Source organism: Microcebus murinus, chromosome 5 (genome assembly GCF_040939455.1).
Source record: "Microcebus murinus isolate Inina chromosome 5, M.murinus_Inina_mat1.0, whole genome shotgun sequence".
Lineage (NCBI taxonomy): Eukaryota > Metazoa > Chordata > Mammalia > Primates > Cheirogaleidae > Microcebus > Microcebus murinus.
This window is the reverse complement of record NC_134108.1, coordinates 18,926,535-18,948,258: the sequence shown is the minus strand read 5'-3', so window position 1 is coordinate 18,948,258 and position 21,724 is coordinate 18,926,535. Positions and strand designations below refer to the sequence as shown.

Sequence of the window (21,724 nt, the reverse complement as noted above, 5' to 3'; positions counted from 1 at the left end):
AGTCAGTCTGGGGAGAGGCTCAGAATTTTGCATTTCTAACAAATTCCCAGGTGATCCTGATGCTGCTGGTCCAGGGACCACAGTTTGGGAATCACTGCTGTAAGAGTAATCTGTGAGTCTCAAAAGCCAATGAAAGAGAGAGGGAGAAGGGGAGAAAAAGGAGGGAGACATTAAGCTAACAAGCAGTACTGGGGAAGGAGGCAGAGAATAAAAGTGAATTCAAACATCCCCCCCCCCATTCTGATGCTTGCCCTTTTATCTTGCTGGTTAGCAAAGATTAAGGAATCGACAAAACTTCTCAAATGACAATCTACTAGGTCAACACACAAACGTTTACATGCTTAAGAGGCTAAATACATGGTTCCCATTACAAGTATGAGAGATATAATCATGCCAGAAACTCTTCAGCCTTTCAATACCCCTATGTGGGACTACTTTCAAGACACTGAAGGGGCACAGAAAGCTAACTAAGGAGTTTTTCACATTAAGAAAATTAATGTTCACCAGTAAAACATGGGTGAGCAAGGATAATAAACAAGTAACTCCTACAACATGCAGAAAACCCACATTATAGAAACAACAGGATTGTGTTTGGAATTTGTCAAACAAGTGTTAACATTTTATTGAATGAAAATTTTTCTTTTTAAGTTATTGAGCCATATAAAGGGAAAATGTTAATTTTATTAAAACTTGAACAAACACTTCACAAAGAAAATGTTTTAACAAAATTGTATGGTGGCATAACAAAAAAGACAGCGAAAGATGTGTAAAAGAAATATAAGGTGGAAAAAAGGTTAAACATCTCATGATCCAGTGTGGAAATAAGAAGTGTAAACTTAAAAACCATGGATTTTAAAAAGCATAGCCATAAAACAAAAAGTTAATGCTTGTGCTATCCTAACCAGAGACACATTCTTCAGCAAAACTTTAAAAGGCAGAGTTATATTTTACAGTATTTGATCTTATTTCTGGCTTTTTCACAGAGAGCTTGTTTATACCTCAATCTCGCAACTGAAAAAAAGTTTAAGCAATGAGAAATAAGTGTTCTACTTAAAATGACAGGTGAGGCCAAACAACTGATTAGTCTTTAATGCTACATTTTTTAATTGTACTAAGGTCTTGATCCAACCAAAACATGTCTTAAGCAGTTCAGAATTCTTCTCTAATGCCCAAGGAACGTCTCTACCCAGCCTGATTGCCATATATGGGAATCAAGAACCTAGTAACCATAGAACACTCACAGGGACAAATGCAGGAACAGAAGATGCAATAGAGTTTTGATAATTTTAACAAAGTATTTGTCACCATTTCAGACTACCAAATGCCAGAATTTACTTAGGACAAATGATTTAAATATATGTCCCCATCTCTGCAATTTATTCTAAATATTGATATTCACTTTTTAAACTGACCATATCAGGTTAATAATAATATAAATCAGTTTGAAAACAATAATAAAATATTTCAAAAATAGGTCTTTGAATATTTTTCTACTAGACTTTGATCTTTATACAAAGGTGCAACTCTTCCTTTCCTGGTAGAGAAGTCTATGGAAAATAAACTTGGAAATATCTTGATGAGATTGTCAACCAAGACAGCTTTCTTCATGATTGTCGTCTTACAAAGAAGATGCCAAATTTCACATTTTTAGATGTCTTAAAACATAAGTTGTATCTTTTATAATCAAAAGGCAAAAATTTTAAATTCTTATGGAACAGTTAAGCCCTTTGCATTCTGAATTTTTTAAATTTACTCACACAATATGCCCAATTCAAACTTAAAATGAGGTATATTTCCTTTTTAAACACCAAATAGCAAATATGTAATAAATACCATGAACAGTTTAAATTACATTCACAGGCTTGCTTTTTGTTTGTTGTTTTTGCTTTAACCTGTCATATAACACATTGCCATGAGTCTTTAGATGTGGTATCTAACAAAAAAGAAAGCTGCATATAGTTACTCTTTGTATAATAGTTATAAGTACAGAAGATGAAAACATCTTTGTGGATTATTTTTAAATCAAGATAAATGGCATTACCAAACATTAGTCATGATTTTAAATATCATGTAAGTATACATTAGAGATCACCTATGCTTCAACCATTGTATACAGGGAGCACTACAAAATAAAAACTTTATAATGATCTTATGGTAGTGCTTAAGCAACTGAAAATGTTTTTTATCTCAAAAACCTATGCTGCAAAAATTTAATCAAAGTTTTGCTTTTTCATTGCATGGGCTGCAATCCACAGAAAACATGAGGAATAAATTGTTTGGTCAGGATCTTGTTAGTAAAAGAAGCAAAAAGTTAAGAACCAAAATATGCACACCATTAAAAATACTAATTCTGAAAATTATGTAGCTAAAAATTAAATCACCCTGTCCAGCAAGTTCCAAAAATTTCACACATTTCAAACATTAAGGCAACTTCTTCCCAACTAAACAGTACTTTATAAAAATATATGTCACTTCAAAACATTATATACATAGTGACAATAAATTTAGCTAGTTGTAATCTTTAATACATTATTAAAGTATCACATATTACAAAGAAATTATACTAGGTGCTTGTATGTATGTGCAAGGGAAAGTACAGTTTTTAAAGTACAGGCTTTAAAACTGAGCGTAGTGAACGTCCTTCTTTAGTGAGTTCTCGCGTCACACACATACATGGCAATGGGATTGCTTCCTCTCGTTTCTCTACAATGTTGTAACTGCATTTCTTCAAGTGGTCAGCCATGCTTAGGATGTCAGCAAACTTCCATTCATTAACAGAACAAAATGCAGTACTGAATCGCCATACCTAGAAGAAAATTCTACTTCAGATTTAAACATGTCAATTTATAGAGAATCAAAACATACTTCCTGCTCTGACTATATACATGGCTACTGCTGGAGACACATCCAATATAAAATTTCAAGTATTTAGCTAGAAAAATTAAAAAGTAGTAAATCTATTTGGATACAAATTTGTTTATCAAATAGTTGTAAGGTATGTCTTCAATAAATTTTTTTAAAAAGGACAAAATCCAACATTAAAAATTGCATGCAACCTGGCTTATTAAATAATTATTTAAAAATCATAACCTTATGAATTCAGAGCTACTTCCTAGAACACTATTCTTTCATACTAACTGGCTATTATATAAAATTATCCATAGTCTGGAGATAATGACAATACAAGTGTTATTATATTTTTTTCTACAGGTTTTTCCCACCATTCCTATTTACACCACATGAAGCGTACTGAAAAATACTCTGGAATATTGTGTGCTAAGGTACCTTATCTTTCCACTATTCACAGCATTAAAGGTACTTAGTAATATTTAAGAACACAGGTGCTTCAATTTGTTCAAGAATTTTTCTGAAAATTTATACAACAGCATTTGTAAAATGGATCCTACTTTAGTCCATATCATTGTAAAATGTATTTCAAGGCAAAACATTCACCTGCCATCCTGTTCGTTTGTCTGTTGGTAAAAATATGAGCTACTTCCCTTTGTGCACTCAGCAGCTCTAGGCCCTGAAGCACTGTCACCTTACTAGTCCAGCAGCGACTACTATGGCCCCCTCTCATCTTTACAATAGAAAACAGAAAGCTACCTGAGGATACGTTAAAAGCATAAATGCAGTGCAGGACAGACCTAGGTAACCAGCATGAAGTGGGCAGGATGGGCCTAGGCATCCTAGCTAAGTTCATCAATAGGCAAATGTCTAGTTAGAAAACACTAAATCATGATAAACAACAGATACTCTAGAAAGTATAGCAGATTTGTGGAAAAATACTCAGCATTCATTACAACTTCTCAGGAAAGAATGGTAATGTCTTCCTGGGGTGGCTGGATATCTTCAAATTTTGTGGGAACACAATAATTTTCCGGCTAGTAACACAAGTCCCCATTGTTCAACACAAAAAGGTACGCCCTATGCTTCTTAGGGTTATGATCAATTACCCTGTATGGAGTAATTTCCTGGAGTCAGTGAAGATCTAGTGATACTATAAATGTTCTTTACAATTCCTCATATCCCAAAGCTATAGGAGTTTTCTTTAAGCTCTGGCAGAATGAATTAGCTGAAAGATTCAATGGTAGTAGGCAGCCTATTTCCACACAACTAAGAGTCTGGTGAAATAAACACAGGAAAAGCAGGCAAAAGAAAACAGGTGACTCCCACCTGATGATGACAAAATTTCTTAGTAATAGGTCAATTTTTCATTCAAGAATCCATCAGGTATTTACTTAGAGCCTACTATACAGTAGATCTTATGCGAAGCATTAGATATTTTGTTTTCCATAGAGTCCTGCTTCTCAAATTACAGTCCAATGACTGAAACTGCCAATTCATCAGTGACTTTCAGAACAGCATGGTGAGTACTTTAGTTAGGGCATATAATGGAGCACCACAGAAACACAAACAGTGCACCTCCCTGAAGGCTTCAAGGTAGGGGTTCCAATAGGCTTTCTTCAGGAAGTAAGACCCAAAAAGTAAGCAGGATATAGCAAGAAGCTGAAGATCATAAACTCAAGAGACAGGCTCTTTACATATGAACCTATCAATTAGCTGGACAAGTTACCCAACCTGCTTTTTCATCTGTGAAATGGGGACAGTGTATTAAATAAGCTAATAAATGTAAAGTACTGATGCATGCTGTCTAGCATATTGCAGGTGTTCAAACATGGGTATTAGAGATAACATATTGAAAGGTCTTAAGGCAAGCAAGGAAACATCAGGGAACTGTAAGTAAATCAACGTGACTAGACTATAAAGTGGCAGGAGGAAACGGAAGAGGTAAGTATGGATGAGATTATGAAAAGTCTTTAATGTTTTATTTTATTAAGGAGTTGGCCTCTATCCCAGGGGTAATGGGCAAATATCAAAGAAGTTTTAAGCACTGCAGTGACAACATAAGAACTGTATTTAAGAAAATATATTTCATTCTATTATAGCCCTGTGTAGAGGATATGTTGGAGACTAGCCCAACTCAAAGTAGAAACCCAGTTAGAAGGAAGCTGTTGCAGTAATCCAGAAGAGAACTAAGTTGGATCTGAACTAGGGAAGTGGCAATGAAATCAGAAAAGCAAACCTGAGAGGTATAAAGAAGGGAGAGTCAACAGGATTTCCTGATTATCTGGATATAAGAAAACTGCAGTGAACCCTAACTCCCAAATTCCTGGTTTAGGCACCTTGGTAGATGATGGTGACATTTTCTGAGATTAAGAGAGGTAGAGGAGTGGAGTTAGGCTGCAGATGTTGAGTCTGAGGAAGCTGTAGGATAATTAAGTAGTAATGTCTAGTAGATGCTTATATATAGTGGTCTGGAGTTAAGTGGAGAAAATGGTGAAGGAATAAATGTGTGAATAATCTGTATGAATAATGGCAATTTAAACATGAAAAGTAGATGAAATTTTCTGCAGGAATGATTACAGAATCCCAAGAAAATATTTCATTCCATATATCAATACTAGTGGGCAAGGAAAAAAAAGACGCCATACTCAGAGTATTTCATCATAAAAGGAAAAAAAAAAGACACCAAATCATCTGGAAAATGAAAATACATTCACACAGCAGGTGAAACTTTCTGCCACTAGAATTCCATTTTGAGAATAAAGCATAAAATAATTTGTGTTCATTTATTGGTTAAAGTGTCAGGAGAACTGAAAAGTAGATGCAGAATTCTGAAAAACTAGAGCAATCAGTAAAAGAGAAAGGGGCTAAGAATAAAGTAATCAGAAATTTGAATACTGTGCAGCCAAATGTGAAGTTTATCAAAATTGTTTCCACTATTAGGTTATTAAGTATGAAATGTCCTTAAGTACTAAGTTTGACAGTTGACATCTCTTGACATTTTACTTTGCCACTACTTATTTTATTTTTATTGTGAAGGTACATCCTCAGTCTTACAAACGCATTTTGGTTTGTGATTATCTTTCACACTGTTTTAGACCAATTTTTGTAAAACCTTGGATAAGTCAAAACTTTGTGTTATTTTCAAATATGAGTTCTGTTGTGGAACCAATACAGTGCAGACAGCTCGAAATATTAACAAAATGTTTGGGATGGATGTGGCTAATGAACTCACAGTACATCAATGGTTTGAAAAGTTCTATTCTAGTGATTTTAATCTTCAAAATGAGCCATGTGGGGGACCTGAGACCAAGGTGGATAATGATGCGCTGAAAGCAGCAGTGGAAACGAATTCATCTCAATCTATACATGAAATAGCAACAAGGTTTGACATTACCATCCCAACAATATTGGACCATTTCAAACAAACTGGCAAAGAAGCTGGATAAATGGGCTCCCCATGAATTAAACAAGCTTCAGAAGAGAAATCGACTCAAAGCTTTGCCTTTCTTTGCTGTCACAACATAAAGGTGAACTATTTCTACACCATACTGTTACAAGCAATGAAAAATGGATACTTTTTGACAACGGCAAGCATTCAGCACAATGGCTAGATAAAGATGAAGTGCTGAAACACAGTCCAAAACCAAACATTCATCAAAAAAATCTAATGGTGTCTGTTTGGTGATCCAGCACTAGTTACCCACCACAGCTTCATGAAATCTGGTCAACCAACTACAGTGGATGTCTACTGCAACCAACTGGATGAGATGATGAGGATGCTTGTGATTAAGCAGCCGAGACTGATCAACAGAGGCAGGCCAATTCTCTTGCAAGCCAATGCGCATCACATCTTACACAAACAATTCTGCTCAAACTACAGCAGCTGGACTTGGAAATTCTCATCCACCGTATTCACCAGACCTTGCACCAACTGACTACCACTTCTTCCAGGCTTTGCACCACTTCTTGCAAGGAAAAATATTTAATTCTGAACAGGATGTGGAAAACGCCTTTTGCGATTTCATTGCCATTCACTCTCCAGGCTTCTTCACTGCTGGCATAAACAAGCTACCATTAAAATGGCAAACTGTGTTGATAGTTTAGGTACATACTTTGATTAATTGTACTGCTTTTTGTCTAAGATATAATAAACTACACTTTGGATTCGAAATTGGACATTTCATATTTAATGACCTAATAAAATACAGTTTCATATTTTAAGTGTTCTAAAATGAAAAACACCTTCAATCAAAGATATATGTAATGCCTTCTGGTTTCTACTAAGTAGTGCCTCAAATAGAAGCTGGGCAAAAGTAGGGTTACCAGAGGAGGAAAATGGTGAAGACTGGATTTGTTTAGGTCTCCCTAATTCTCCAGCTCAAGTTTCTAATACAGTATGCATCACTCCTTTGTACTGTACCCCCCACCTACAATATCAAATCTACTATTCTACTTTTATCTCACTCTGGCCTAAGACATTTCCTTATCCATCCATTATGTTCTCTATCCCCCAAATATTTCATTGGTAACTTACTAGTATGACCCCATACTAACTTTTTCTCATCTCTAATTAGGTACTACCTGAAGCAATCAAATACTAAGAAAAAAACTGCTGAGAAAGTGACAACTATAAGCAGGACAAAAAATTTTCTTCTTGCTCCCTCCATTGTTTCATGGTAAAAATGTTTCAGATGGAGCCCAAATTAGAAAATGGTAACACAGACTCAAACAAAAAAAAAAAAAAGAGAGAGAGAGTGGTAATGGTACAGAACTGCTCACTTGAAGCAACAGAAGTGGCCTCTGCCATATTAGCTTTTAATCTAGTTCTAGAAAAGCTGCAGTAAATCTGTGACCATGACAAACAATTCTAACTAGTCTAGTTCTTCATTAATTATCACTAAAAAATTTGTCATCATATTGATTTAGTAAGTTTTAGGAGATAGTCAATTTCTCAACAAGATATTAATTTAGCAGCATTATTAATGGACTACTTCATGTCAAATAAGAGGTTAACCCAGTTAAGATTAAACTAACCTTTTCTTTTATCTGCCACGATGAATTTCCTTCTGGATACTTCCTTTTTCCCCACTGTAGTATGACCATTCCACGAGACTGAAGCAGACTGCCACATACATCCCTCATTAACCTGGATACACATGAGAGCTGGCATAAACTGAAGCCATCAAGAAAGCCTGCAATATGCTGCAGGACCTCAAAAGGAAGACTACTTAAATGGTCACTATGTAATCCCAACACACAGTTTCTAGCAGGCTCTACTAATACTGTAGATACACATGGCTGAACTCCAAATGACCTCAAATGGCGGTCATGTATAATCTTTGCTCCTTGTGTTGATGGACAAAATCTACGCTGAGAATAGGTACAACCATAATAAGCTAAAGGACACCTCTGTTCCATCCAGCCATTGAGTCCAGCATGAATATCACCATGCACGTTCTTAAAATGTGAAGAAAATTCTTTTCTTCTAAATAACTGTCCACACACAAAGGTAAACATCGAACGCTGCTTGGGTTGGTACCTTGCGACACATTCCAATACTAAATCCAGCCCAAGTGTCTGAAAAGGACTTGGATTTGAAAGCTGTGGATTGGCATGATCACATGCTGAAGCTGAGGCTATTTCCCCAACCACTGTATTTGTAGCTAATATTGCAGATGGAAGTGAAAAAGTCTGAGTCCCAAAGTCAACGTGATAGACATCAACCATGCGACTATCAGATATACCCCTCCCACCTGGAGAATCTCCCAAACAAAAGAGTAATGCTGCTGTGATCAGATCTATTCCCTGGAGGCCCATGGGATCTTCTGCAACTTCCAAATCTGATGTATCTACTGCTTTATCTTCCTTTGGTTTAGACCAACATGAATTAGAAAGAAATTTCAATGAAGGAGAATGACTGAAAGATAAGACATCCATGTTTCTCAAGTCCCCTAAGTCTACTTTTCTCCAACACAATTCTCCTTCATCTTCATCATCTGCCATGAGAATATGCTGAACTGTGCCATTAGGCAAAGCACTGGATGGTATTACTTCCTTAAGTTGTGCTGCTACTGAAAGTGAACTGGAAGGTTTTGAAGTGCCATCTGATGCTGTACATTCTCCATTTGTTAAGTTACTTTGTTTTGAATCACCATGTAAATTCTGATTCTTGTCTATGATCTGTGTACACATATCTTCCAAAGGAAAGCCATTACAAAGAGCAGAAGTGCCATAAGAACTTGTATTCAAGTCACATAATAAATCGCTTGAACCATTTTGTTCAGACTGGGCATTCTGACTTGTGTCATTATGGTCAATTCCACCTACTGCTCCTATCTCATCCTCAGAAAGATACTCTTGGTCTTTTAAATTTTTATCCTGTAAGCTTTCTCTTTCATTTTGCTCTTCTTCTATTTCATCTGGGGAAGCACAAAGACTTGTATTTAACATGCCAATGTCTCTTGTGGCCGTATTCAGGATATCTAAAGCAGCAGCCAAACTTCTGGTTGTTTCCACAGTAGCTTGATAAAGTGCACCATAAGATTCTTCATCAACAGATACCAAACCATTAGTATGTGGTATTTCTGGGACACTTGATTTAACTGAGATTTGTTCTTTAGATTCAGATACTTTATCAGTTGCTTTTGACATAATGGTGGCTACTTTGAGAGATTCTAAGAGCATCCTTTGGTCTTGAAGGGCCAAGGCCATATCTAATTGTGCCACTTCATCAACATCTCTGCTTAAATTTTCATACGATTTTCGGTCTGCATAACTAACTGGCCATCGGTTCCACTCCATAGTACAGCACACCACACTTGCAGGACACATTTCTAGATGTTCAGCAACTTTATTTCGGGCCATGGTAAATGGACATCCAAAGTCACTATTTAAGCAAGGCACTCGTTCAAATGGACATAAAAGTCGATGCTCATCAGCTTTACAAGAATGGAAAACTGCTCCACAAACCAATGGACAACCAATCAAGTCACAGGAAATCCCAGGTTCTGGTCTGGTCATACACCGTCTACTGACACAATTCACACAGTGTGAATGCTGCAGCTCCTCCTCCATAATGGCCAGTCCAGTTCTAGTTGTTGAAATGGAAAAAAGATAAGAAGTTAGGGAAAAAGTGGTTGATTTTTCAAAATTGTTTAATAACATAAATCAATCAATAACATAAATCAAATCACTAATGCATCTTAGCTTAGCTTTATGATGAAATATATAAACATCTTTAACCTATTAATTTTATATATAATCAATATGTATAATTTTTATACATAATCAATTTTATACATAATCAGGTTCATGAAAGAACATAAGTGCTTTGATTCAAGTAACAATTCAGTACTCCAAAATGTCATAAAAAATCATTCTTATATATTATATACCAATATGACTAAAAGGGTAAGTTTCAAAATATACCACACCTACATTCTAGTACTGTATAGTATATAAATTAATGTCAATAACAAATTAATGTGTATTTTAACTTTTAGATTTCAGAGAAGACTTTAGATTTTACCTTTGTAATTTCAACTAAACTTATTTTGATTTATCCCACATTACAGACACCTCATCATATTCCTAAAAGGGAATAATCCAAATATCATGAATATACCAAACCAAAACTTTACTAGACGTTATCTTTTTTATTCCCTTTAAATATATGAATTCATTAAGATTTCATCTACTGATGTCTCCTTCTACAGATGCCTCAATAAAGTCCATAACAAATCAACAGACTAAGACTTAATTAGAATAAACAGGGAATTTATCCAGAAAATAAAAATTATAATTCAAACTCTGTGGCTGTAGGCAAATCACTTACTTCTGAGGGCCACAGTTTCCATGCATACATTAAACACCTATTTACTGTTTAACTACAATGTACCAGGCACTGTGTTTGGTGTGGCAAAATAAAGATTAGTAAGACATGATGCCTCCTCTGAAGAAGTTATGGCAGTACAAATCATATCACATTATTATGTTCAAAGACAGTAAAAATCATAATACATTATGTGATCAATACAATAGAAATAAAATGGTAGCACAGAGATTCATCATCATCATCATCAGTATGAGTAAGGGTTAGAGAAGAATTCAAAGTACTGTTGAAAGAGGAGAAATCTTACGTATGGAAGGGTAAGTTGGTAAGGAAGGAGGCATTTTGATGCTGAAACAGCAGCATATGCAAATATAGAAAAGCATGAATTGGCAAAACATGTTCAGGGAACCTCAAGTTTCCTAGTATCACTGGATCATGAGGCAGTTGTGAAAGATGAGGCCAGACAGGAATGAGGCAAATCATAATTAGTGCTATATGTGCTTCTCTAAGGAGGTTAGACTTTTAGTAATCGGAAGTCACTGAGATTTTAAGCAGAGAAGTAGAGTCTATAAGATAACATGAAGGGATTACAGATACCTAATGGTCTTTCCTACTTTAAAATATGCCTTATAACTTTGATCAAAAAAAGTTCTGTATCAAAAACAAAAGAAAGTATAAGCATTTTGCTTTTAGTTACTGAGCCTACTCAATATATTTTTTCTATAATCTTCAATTTCTTTATTGGTTTGTTTCCTATTAGCAGTAAAAATTTAAAAGAATATTCATTCTTTAAAAACTGAAATAATAAAAGAATATCCCCCTTTTGCTACCATTCTTTTTTTTCTTATTAAGTTTTCAGAAGAAAAACTAAAAACAAACCAAAAAAATTTCTAATATCCCATATACTCCTCAACTCTCTAATCTGGCTTTTTTACTAGCTCTATTAATTAAAATGGCTCTACTGAGATCTTTAACACTAAATCCAAAGGGCATATTTTTTTCAGACCCCATCTTCCTTGGCCATTATCATGGTGATGATTAATCCCTCCTTTTTAGACTATTACTTTCCCTTACTTTTTGGTAATGTCTCAAGTCTCCAGTTTTCCTCCTACCTCTCTGGTTATCCCTTAGTTTTTTTCATCTTAAATATTATTCTTCTTTAGCGTTCTAAGTCAAGAACTCATTCTGTACATTCTCCCTGGGTGCTCTCATTTTCTTCAAAAGTTTCAATTACCACCCATATGCTGAAAATCCATCTATACATCCTGCTGAGATTCCTGTTCCAAACTCTAGACTTCTACAACTAATTATTTGTGATACATTTCCACCTGCATATGGCACAGGCAACTCAGCTCAATATTTCCCAAATTAATAACCATGTAGTAAACAATTTTCTGGATAAGAAGCTGATTCTTAGCCTATTTTCTTAACCTCAGTGCCTAAGTGATTGTTAGTTCTCTGACATATTTTTTTCATAAATTCTATCTTGGTTCCAGGTAGCTTAAGTAATTACACCCCAAATTGCTATATCATTTTCTCGTTGAGGCTTAATTTTCTCAAACTACACTAACAAAAGTCTACCTAAATCATCATTAATAGAGCTTTTCTTGATTAAGTGGAAAAGTTCTGAGTTGACACTATGGTGTTCAATGATGCCAAGGAAAAAACAAGGTACATGTTCAACACCAAAACTTTATTTTTAAATTGTGCTAAAAAATTATAAATTATGATTTAAATACTTTTTTGCATGTCTATATTCATAAATTTTATAGGGAAGTATAGAACTTGTAAATTAAAAATAGACATGCTAAAAGAGTCATAACAGAAATAAAAGAGTAATAATGATATTTGTAAATTAAGCAGACAAAGAGAAATTTCACTAAGAATTAACACAGGTCTTACTAAGTGATTACATTGTGAAAACAGCTGTAGCTTTCTTAGTTACAACACCTGGACAACTGAGTTTATCTCACATGCTAAAGGTTATAAGCTTGATTATTACTATGGGAGAAAACTAAAAATACAAACAGTTTTAACAGAAGTAACCAGTACTCTCAGAACTCTTAGGGATACTTTATGTTACTGTACACACTATCATGTCACACCACCAGGCAGAATACATCTTAAAAACATCACTTAATTCAAAAATGTTTAAAATAGGAACTGCTATAGACACACTTAGTTAAATACAAAAACAGCAATAACTTTCAAAGGCTGAAGCAGTCAAATTTCAAAATAAATAGCCTCTTTCACACTATTCCCATAAGAAGGTTAAAAAACATATCCATAGCAATAAGTTCACAACACTTATTATTTATTGAAGTAGACTTACAGAGCAGGAAAAGAGAGCACTAATTAAGCACCTATTTTATACTTCTTTACATATATTGTGTCACTTATTCCTCTTAACAATCCAGAGAAAAGAGGATCAGAAAGAGTAAGTGACTTGCCCAAGGTCATCTACCTAGTAAGAGACAGAGCTAGGACTTAAATCTGTACCTAATCAACTTACATGGACAGTAACAGATATGTTTACTTATAAAAGTTTAAGAAAATAGGGCAGCACTTTAATAACTGGTGATCAAATTTTAAGATGTTATTTGAGGAATGGAGATTATACAACTTTGCTTGTAGTTTATTCCAATACTTAACCACCTATGTGGTCAAGTAAGTCTTTTTGGTCCTTTCTAATTATAATAGCACATTACTTTACTTTGAACATACGTGCTTTAAATTATTTTTAAAATAGTTTACATTGATAATACTCAGCATAAATGTATGGAACAACATTATGAATTTAACAATTCTCAAAATAGCTATACAAAGGAGGAATCAAGTTCAATTCCATTCTACAGTTAAACATATTAAGAAATAAGTTAAGAAAATACAACAGTCAATACCCAAAGAGTACTGAGGATAAAATCCTCAGCTTCCCAATTTAAAATTCTCCCAGATCATCCCTTTTCTAATCAACATCACTATTGCCAAATTAAATATGCCTTCATAATGTATTTCACAACTGCTTACAAACCCTGCGAAACAGGTTTAAAGACATCGATTCCTGATTTATCAGTTGAACAGTGACACAGCTGGCCCAGTAGAAAACATGTTGCTAACACTGAGGTTTCAAGTTCACAATGAGCTTAATTTAAAACTCTTCATTTTTTTAACTCCCCTAAATCAGAATCCTAACATGCCAAATAAGATCTCAATTAACTTACACTTACTTAAATTTAAATTACTAGAAAAAGTTTCATTAGACTAGAAAATATCTATAATTGGTGAAATGATTTCAACAGTTTGAATTTTATCTAAGAGAAGTTCCTTCCCAACTCATACTCTGTGGCTAACAAGCAATACATAAAAATAGTTTTAAGACACAGCATTTTCCCATATATTGAAATGCGATCTTGTCATTAAAGCCATAAAGACATTGTCCTCAAAAAAACATTAATTTTTTCAAATTCATTAAAATATATAACAGAATAAGTAAATAAAAAATCACAAATTAGCATGATTTTAAAATATGCTAAAAAATGTCACCTAATGTACTTAAAACAGCTTGTACCTCAGGGCTATTCCTAAATGTCTGCCTCCGCCTCCAAGACACAGACACACTTACACACCTTCCTTCCCCAACTGCACTGCCTCAACTCAAGTATCAGCTTAAATGTTACTTTTCCATACACCCCAAAGACAAGATATGAATCCTGTATTACAAATGCTCATTACACACTGCATTTTTCCTTGGTAATAATGGTGACAACTCTCAGTAAATCATTATTCTGTTTGATAGTTATTTCCACAGGAAAACTATAAGCTCCATGAAGGTCAGGACCATCTGTCTCATTCATTCTTACAGTTCCCTACATTGAAAACTCTGCTTCAATGAGAGAACCATTTGTGTTAAATACATAAAGAATTATAACACAAGAAAAGCAAAATGGATTCCAAAACAAATGAGATTCTTGATTTCACTGCAAACTGCGCATTCCATGAAAGACACAATCTTATAGATCCGGCATCAAACAATCAAACTGAGTCAAAATTACCTTATTGTACTGGCCATAAAAAATCAATGGTGGCCGGCGCGGTGGCTCACGCCTATAATCCTAGCACTCAGGGAGGCTGAGGCAGGCGGATTGCTCGAGGTCAGGAGTTAAAAACCAGCCTGAGCAAGAGCGAGACCCCGTCTCTAGTATAAATAGAAAGAAATTAATTGGCCAACTAATATATATAGAAAAATTAGCCGGGCATGGTGGTGCATGCCTATAGTCCCAGCTACTCAGGAGGCTGAGGCAGTAGGATCGTCTCAGCCCAGGAGTTTGAGGTTGCTGTGAGCTAGGCTGACACCATGACACTCACTCTAGCCTAGGCAACAAAGTGAGACTCTGTCTCAAAAAAAAAAAAAAAAAAGTCAATGGTGCTCAAACATTTATTGAGCACCTAGGTAATATGTTCCAGGCATTATATATGGAGTAAGACAAATCATCTACCAAAAAAGCAAATCCAAGAAAGTTCATTTCAACCTTCCACTGTTTTAAAACCTTAAATAACAATAAAAGGCACAAGGGGAAACAGTTACCTTTATGATTATTTAAATTCCCTAATCAACTGTGCATCAATTACTGGAAAACTGAATATAGAGGCACTAGGTACAAAAAGGCAGAGGCTGATGTCTGAACATGCAAAAGTGCTGAGTAGGGTTCAGGGTGAGGAAAAGCTCAAAATAGGAAGTGGCATCAGCCTTCTGTTTAATATTACAATTAATATGGTATTATAAGAAATAGAATTCTACTTATACAGTAGCATGTTGCTCCAATGTAAGGCTGATATGAAACTATAAATGGACTTGTTCAATTAACCATTATTACAAGTCCACAAATGAAATTTCAAATTTAATAATAAATTATAAGCTCCTCCCAGGCAAATCTCATCCTTTGTATAGTCAGAGGTAGTAGTGCATAGTAAATGCAAACACTTGCTGATTGATCTGCTCATCAGGTGCACTCAGCTTTAAAGACCACATAATAAATCTATACGTCAGTTGGACATCTTATCTGTCTTTTTTTTAAAAGGAAGGTGGTTAGACACAATCTAAAAAAATCCACTACCATTAAATTCCAAACTCAAAGCACATGCTCCCAGTCAAAAATGGCTAAATGGATTACAATGTATATATTCCTTTATTAAACTTTGGTTCTGACTTTTTATTTATAGAATGAATGACTTAACCACATGGAAAATTTTTTCAAGTTTTTATCCTTCCACCTATGATATAATCAAAACATACATCTTTAATTTCTAAACATGGACATGGTCATGGGTAGCTTATTTAACTCATTCGAAATCAAAGTCCTAACTACTTGCAATATTCTCCACTAAATAGACAAATGAAACTGTCATAGACCTACATCAAAAATTGAAATGATATTAATAAATATTTAATACTCAGACCAGAACCCAACTGAGTTGATACTCAGATAAACATAACCCATCCAAATGGCAGAACTCAGTTTATTAAAATGGGCAGCATGGCATGAGGGAGTGGGCTTCCAAGAAGTCTCAGTTCTGTAACCTTAAAGCAGTTACTCAACTCTGAAAACAAATCTAGAACTCTGCAAAGGTTGGTTACAATTGTGTGTATCTAACAGGATATAAACATGCTGTTCTCAGAAAACAGGTGTATTTCCATTTATACAAAAGCCACATGAACATACACAAAGCTTTATGTATATTTTTATGAGGTCATTTAAATTTATAAAGCTTATTAAAGGCAATCATATAGGGAAGTAGATAATACTAACATTACCCACTCTTTTAAAAAAGACCTTTTTTCTAAAAGACTTTCACAGACCAGGTTTTAACTGAGGTATGCTTGTGTCTAGCTACGTACAATATATTAATAGAAGCAACTAGTTCCAAGCCAATCTTGCCTACTTCATTACACCAATATAAAAACAAATTTTATTTTATACAGCCTTTCACTCAAGACTTTAATGTTAAAGAATTCTACAAATACAATGTCATTCCACAGCAACTCCTTTTATCAAAATAAGCAGTCTTAGGAACTCAGTTAAAAGATTTATCCAAAATCACACAGAATAGCATAGGGCCTATCCCATTAAAATAGTCACATTTTAGAAATATGTTATATCAAACAGTAAACACATTAACCAATGCCTATTTTAGTGACCTTAAAGTACCTCTCTAACTATATCAAGTATCTTAAAATATTAACAATCACTTGTATAGTGTATATTTAGTGGTATACTTTCTTAGGACACTTAAAAAAAGAAAACCTCCCAATACTAGACATGGAGAAATACTGGACTGAAATTAAATACCTAGCACACTTGGAATACCTAAAAGTCTGTCTATATCCAAAACTTCAGCTCTAACATTTGCAAAACTCCACCCACTAACATCTCCAGAATCCAAAAACAAACAAAAAAAAGCTTATGTCACTGCATTAAAGTACCAGGTAAAAACAAACTGGCAATCTAAAAAGTTAGCAAAACACCTTGTTATCCCCAATTAAACTTCTGTGGTGAGAAACAGTGACTAAGCATAAAGACATGTGATTCAGCGAAAACTGCATATTAAAATCTAGCCCTCAGAAAAATCCTGAAGGCATATTTTATACTACTCTTTTCCTTTTGTCATGTCAACTACTGGACTGCTTTGGAAAACCCTAATATGAGCAAATGCAAAGCCTGCTACTATAATTTAATAGGTTTCTGAAGGAAATCACACAGTATTGAAATTTAGCAAATAGAAATTAAAACTTAGTTTGGATTTTTGTATTAAAGGAGTTTTAAGTTAATCTACATTGATATCAGAATGCCCATAAATAACTTCATCTTGGATCCGAGTCAATAACGTAATCATGGAATAAAAGGTCAATTCGTTCCCAAGCATCTTTTATCTGGGTCTTACGACAGGGCTCAGAAAGAAAAACAAGAGAAAGGGAGAGGGAAATGGAGTACTAGAACCATGGTAAACACATACTGTTCCGCCTGTCTGCCTCTAGGCTCCCAAGCACACACGTTAAAAACAGACCCACAAGAGATTACTCTGAATCTAGCATGCGCTCTCTGTATCCCTTCCAAGCAATGTACTTCCAAGGAGCAGGACACAAATAACACAACCGCTCAGGTCTGAAAAATCAGGAAGTTTCCCTTTAACAAGGACTGAGGCTAAGGCTAATCCTCACACTTCCATGAATGGAAAAGTTACCAACTTCGCTCATCCCGTGGAGATAGCTGATGATTCCTCCAGGTCTTACTTTAACCCGTTTGTCCCCAAAGAACCCAAGTTTCTAAAAGCCAAACGGAACGAGAAGCTGGGTTTCCTTCAAGATTTTTAGGGTCTCCTAAGTTTAACTCCTCCTTCCGCCCTTCCCAACAGACACGCAAACTGGGGTGACACGGGGGTCAGTGCCCTCGGGGTGGGGGTCGGTGCCCTCGGGGTGTGGGTCGCCATTTGCTGACCGCCTCAACGGCCGGCCGGGCGCGAACACCGGCGCCGGCCGCGGACGCCCTCACTGCGCGCCCGGACGGCCGCCCCGGGACACGCACGGGCCCGGCTCGGGGCAGTGTTTCCTCCACTCCAGGCCCGGCCCGCCGACCGCACGGCCGCCGCCGGCGTCTCCGCCCCGCCGCGGGCCTCGCACGGCCTCCCCTGCGGGCCTCCCGACACTCACCGGCCGGCGCGGCCGAACCGCGGCCCAGGCCCTGGCTGCCGTGGCCGCCGTGCCCGGCTGCCCCGCGGTGTCCCGGCGACGCTCCGAGCCCCACACCCCCGTCCGGTCCACCTCCTCCGCGCCTCTCCCCCCGCCGGGCCGCCGCCTTTTCTCTTCTCCTCTGCCTCCCGCAACGCGGCCGCCCTCTCGCCGCGCCCCGCCCCGCTCTGCCCCGCCCACCCGGCCGGCTTCGGCCGCAAGCCCGGCGGGGGCGCGCACGCAGGGCCCGGCGGGGACGCGCACGCCGCCTCTGACCCCGCAGCGACGTGGCAGAGAGTAGGGTCGGGAGAGCCTCAGGCTTTGGCGGGTTTTGCTGCGGGTTCCTGGGGCGCCCCATAGAGTTCCGATCTGGCGGTGCTGCGAAAACCTGTTCAGTTTAGAATCTTGTGTTCCTGGATGGAATCCTGACCCCTGATTTCACAGTTGAGGAAACAGGCCCGAGTAGAATGACTTGTTCGCCTCGCCGGCTGTGCGAGAAGCAGCCCAGAGCTCCTGACTCCAGGGCAGTGCTTCTCCCGTTAGCTCCGATTCGGAGGCGGTCGGTCAGCTCTCGCTCGACCTTTGATGATTGCAGCCACTCCTCAGGCCTTCCCGCCAGCTAACTCAGCGTACCCAAACCGAGTCCTGTGACTGAGTGCCGGGACGTGCTGTGACCCTTGTAGGGTTCCAGCTCCCCGGGACCGGGCGCAGCTCTGCCTTGAGGCGGGCGGCGGAGCCTTTCTGGAGCCCTGACGGGGCAGCCCACCGAGGTCTGCTTCTGTGAGGGACTGAGGCATCCTCCCCGAAGGTAATCTGGCTGGAAAGGGGGCTTCATGCTGTTTTTGCAGGATACCTTACGTATGATACCACACGGCCATATCAAAGAATGGGTATCTATGCCCCCCGCTACTACCACCGACCCCTGGTCTAAAGCCAAGGGACAAAGGGGACAGTGACTCAGTAAGGGGTAGTGGGAGTCCCTTACCCCGCCCCCACCCCGTGTCCCTTCCGGGGACTCCTGCCCACTCCTGTCTCAAAAGAACTGTAACAAAGAGACTATGGCTGTAATCCTGGCAGTGGGGGTGGAGACAGAGGCAGGAAAACCCTATTTTGTCATTCTTTCTGCGGCTACATTTTTTACCCCTTATTGTGCCTTGGAAAAGACAGCTAACACATAGTTTGCTCTCCTGCAGAGAAATGATTCTCAGACTTTGGGATTTTAAAGACCAGTAAATTAAAACAAAAAAGCTGATACCTTTTTTAAATTGCCTGTTTTTCTTATTTTCCCTGATTTGGTTGCAGACAGGTCCTGGTCCTCAGTCCAGAGTATGAGAGGTACTGTGCAGAGAGCTAGAGAGGATGGTGAAGCAAGCAGGACGGTCTGGGGGGAGAAGAAGAGGGTTCTGCTACACTATTGCCCCACTTTGTGCTCACTGTCCTGGGCTGAGTCACACACCCTTCTTTTGCTTCAGTTGCCCTCCTATAAAATAATGGGGCTAGAATAGATGATCTCTAAGGCCCTTTCCAGTTTTAAAACCCCATGATTCCATGATTGTACTCACTGCAATCTGGGGCTTTCCCCTTTGCTAAGTCACCTAGCTGACACTAGGTCACCTCTCCCACCTCAAGCTGAGTCATTCAGGTTGGAAACCTCACCATCTTCTTTCTCCCTCCATCTCAATAATTTTCGATGTTTAAATCCCACTCCCAAGGGAAAAAAAAATGCTTTCTTCCTGTCTTTCATATTCATCCCTAGTTACCCTCTTAAATAAATTTGTATTTATGCTTTTGCCTAACCAGTCTTTCTCCTCCAGTGTTTCCTACCTCAAATATACCATCAACACAGTTCCACCCATTTCATCTTTTTATTTTTCTATTTTAATAGAAATAAAAAGATGGTGTCTTAGTACATTTAAGCTGCTATAACAAAATACCACAGACTGAATAACTTATTTCTATATTTATTCAAATTTTTTAATTTTTAGTTATGGGTACATAATAGTATATATTTATTGGGTACATGTGATGTTTTGATACAGGCATACAATGCATATTAATCAAATCAGGGTAATTGGGGTATCTGTCACTTCAGGAATTTATCATTTCTTTGTATTAGGAACATTCCAATTCCACTCTTTTCGTTATTTTAAAGTATACCATAACTTATTGTAGTCACTTTGTTGTGTTATTGAATATTATTCATTCTAACTATCTAACTTTATTTTTGCACCAGTTAATCATCCCCACTTTACCCTCCCCTCTCTGTTACCCTTCCCAGCCTCTGATAGCCATCATTCATTCTACTCTCTGTCTCCATGAGATCAGATTGTTTAACATGAGAGATTTGTCTTTCTGTGCTTGGCTTATTGTTTCACTTGACATAAATGTTCTCCAGTTCCATCCATGTTGTTGCAAAGGCAGGATTTCATTCTTTTTAATAGCTATATAATATTACATTGTGTATATATATCACAATTTATCCATTTGTCCATTGATGGACACTTAGGTTGATTCCAGTTCTTGACTATTATGAATAGTGCTGCATGCAGTAAACATACGAGTGCAGACACCTTTTTGATATACTGAATTCCCTTCTTTTGGATATATACCTAGAAGTGGGATTGCTAGGCCATATGGTAGTTCTGTTTCTAGTTTTTTGAGCAACCATACCGTTCTCCATAGTGATTGCACTAATTTACATTCCTACCAACAGTGTACAAGAGTTCCCCTTTCTCCACATCCTTGCCAGCATTTATTATTGCCTGATTTTTTGATAAAAGCCATTTTTAACTGTGGTAAGATACCTCATTATAGTTTTGATTTGCATTTCTCTGTTGACTAATGATGTTGAGCATTTTTTAGTATACATGTTGGCCATTTGTATGTCTTCTTTTGAGAAATATCTATTCATATCCTTTGCCTATTTTTATAGGATTATTTTATTTTTTCCTATTGAGTTGTTAGAACTCCTTATATATTCTACTTATTAATCCCTTGTCACATGGGTAGTTTGCAAATATTTTCTCCCATTCTGTGGGTTGTCTCTTCACTTTGTTGATTGTTTCCTTTGCTGTGCAGAAGCTTTTTAGCTTGATATGATCCCATTTGTCCAATTCTGCTTTGGTCGCCTGTGCTTTGGGGGAATCATTCAAGAAGTCCTTGCCCAGTCCAGGGTCCCAAAGCATTTCCTCAATGTTTTCTGTTAGTAGTTTCATAGTTTCAGGTCTTAGATTTAAGTCTTTAATCCATTTAATTTGATTTTTGTGTATGGTAAGAGATAAGGGTCTATTTTCATTCTTCTGCATATGGATACCCAGTTT

At 37.2% G+C, this 21,724-nt stretch overlaps 1 protein-coding gene across 5 annotated transcripts; it reads right to left on the bottom strand.

Moving 5' to 3' along the window:
• Positions 1-664: 664 nt before the first annotated feature.
• On the bottom strand, positions 665-19,749 carry FBXO30 (F-box protein 30). Of its 5 annotated transcripts, none has more exons than XM_012742766.3 (3): positions 19,660-19,749; positions 7,885-9,940; positions 665-2,806 (listed from the first exon to the last, which is right to left on the bottom strand). In XM_012742766.3, the coding sequence occupies exons 2-3, from the start codon at positions 9,922-9,924 to the stop codon at positions 2,603-2,605; spliced, it is 2,244 nt and encodes a 747-aa protein (XP_012598220.1). In that variant the 5' UTR covers positions 9,925-9,940; positions 19,660-19,749; the 3' UTR covers positions 665-2,602. The 5 variants fall into 5 exon arrangements, with proteins under 5 accessions (XP_012598220.1, XP_012598219.1, XP_012598216.1 ...); XM_012742765.3 differs by lacking the exon at positions 19,660-19,749 and adding an exon at positions 18,681-18,775; XM_012742762.3 differs by lacking the exon at positions 19,660-19,749 and adding an exon at positions 18,387-18,561.
• Positions 19,750-21,724: the final 1,975 nt, after the last annotated feature.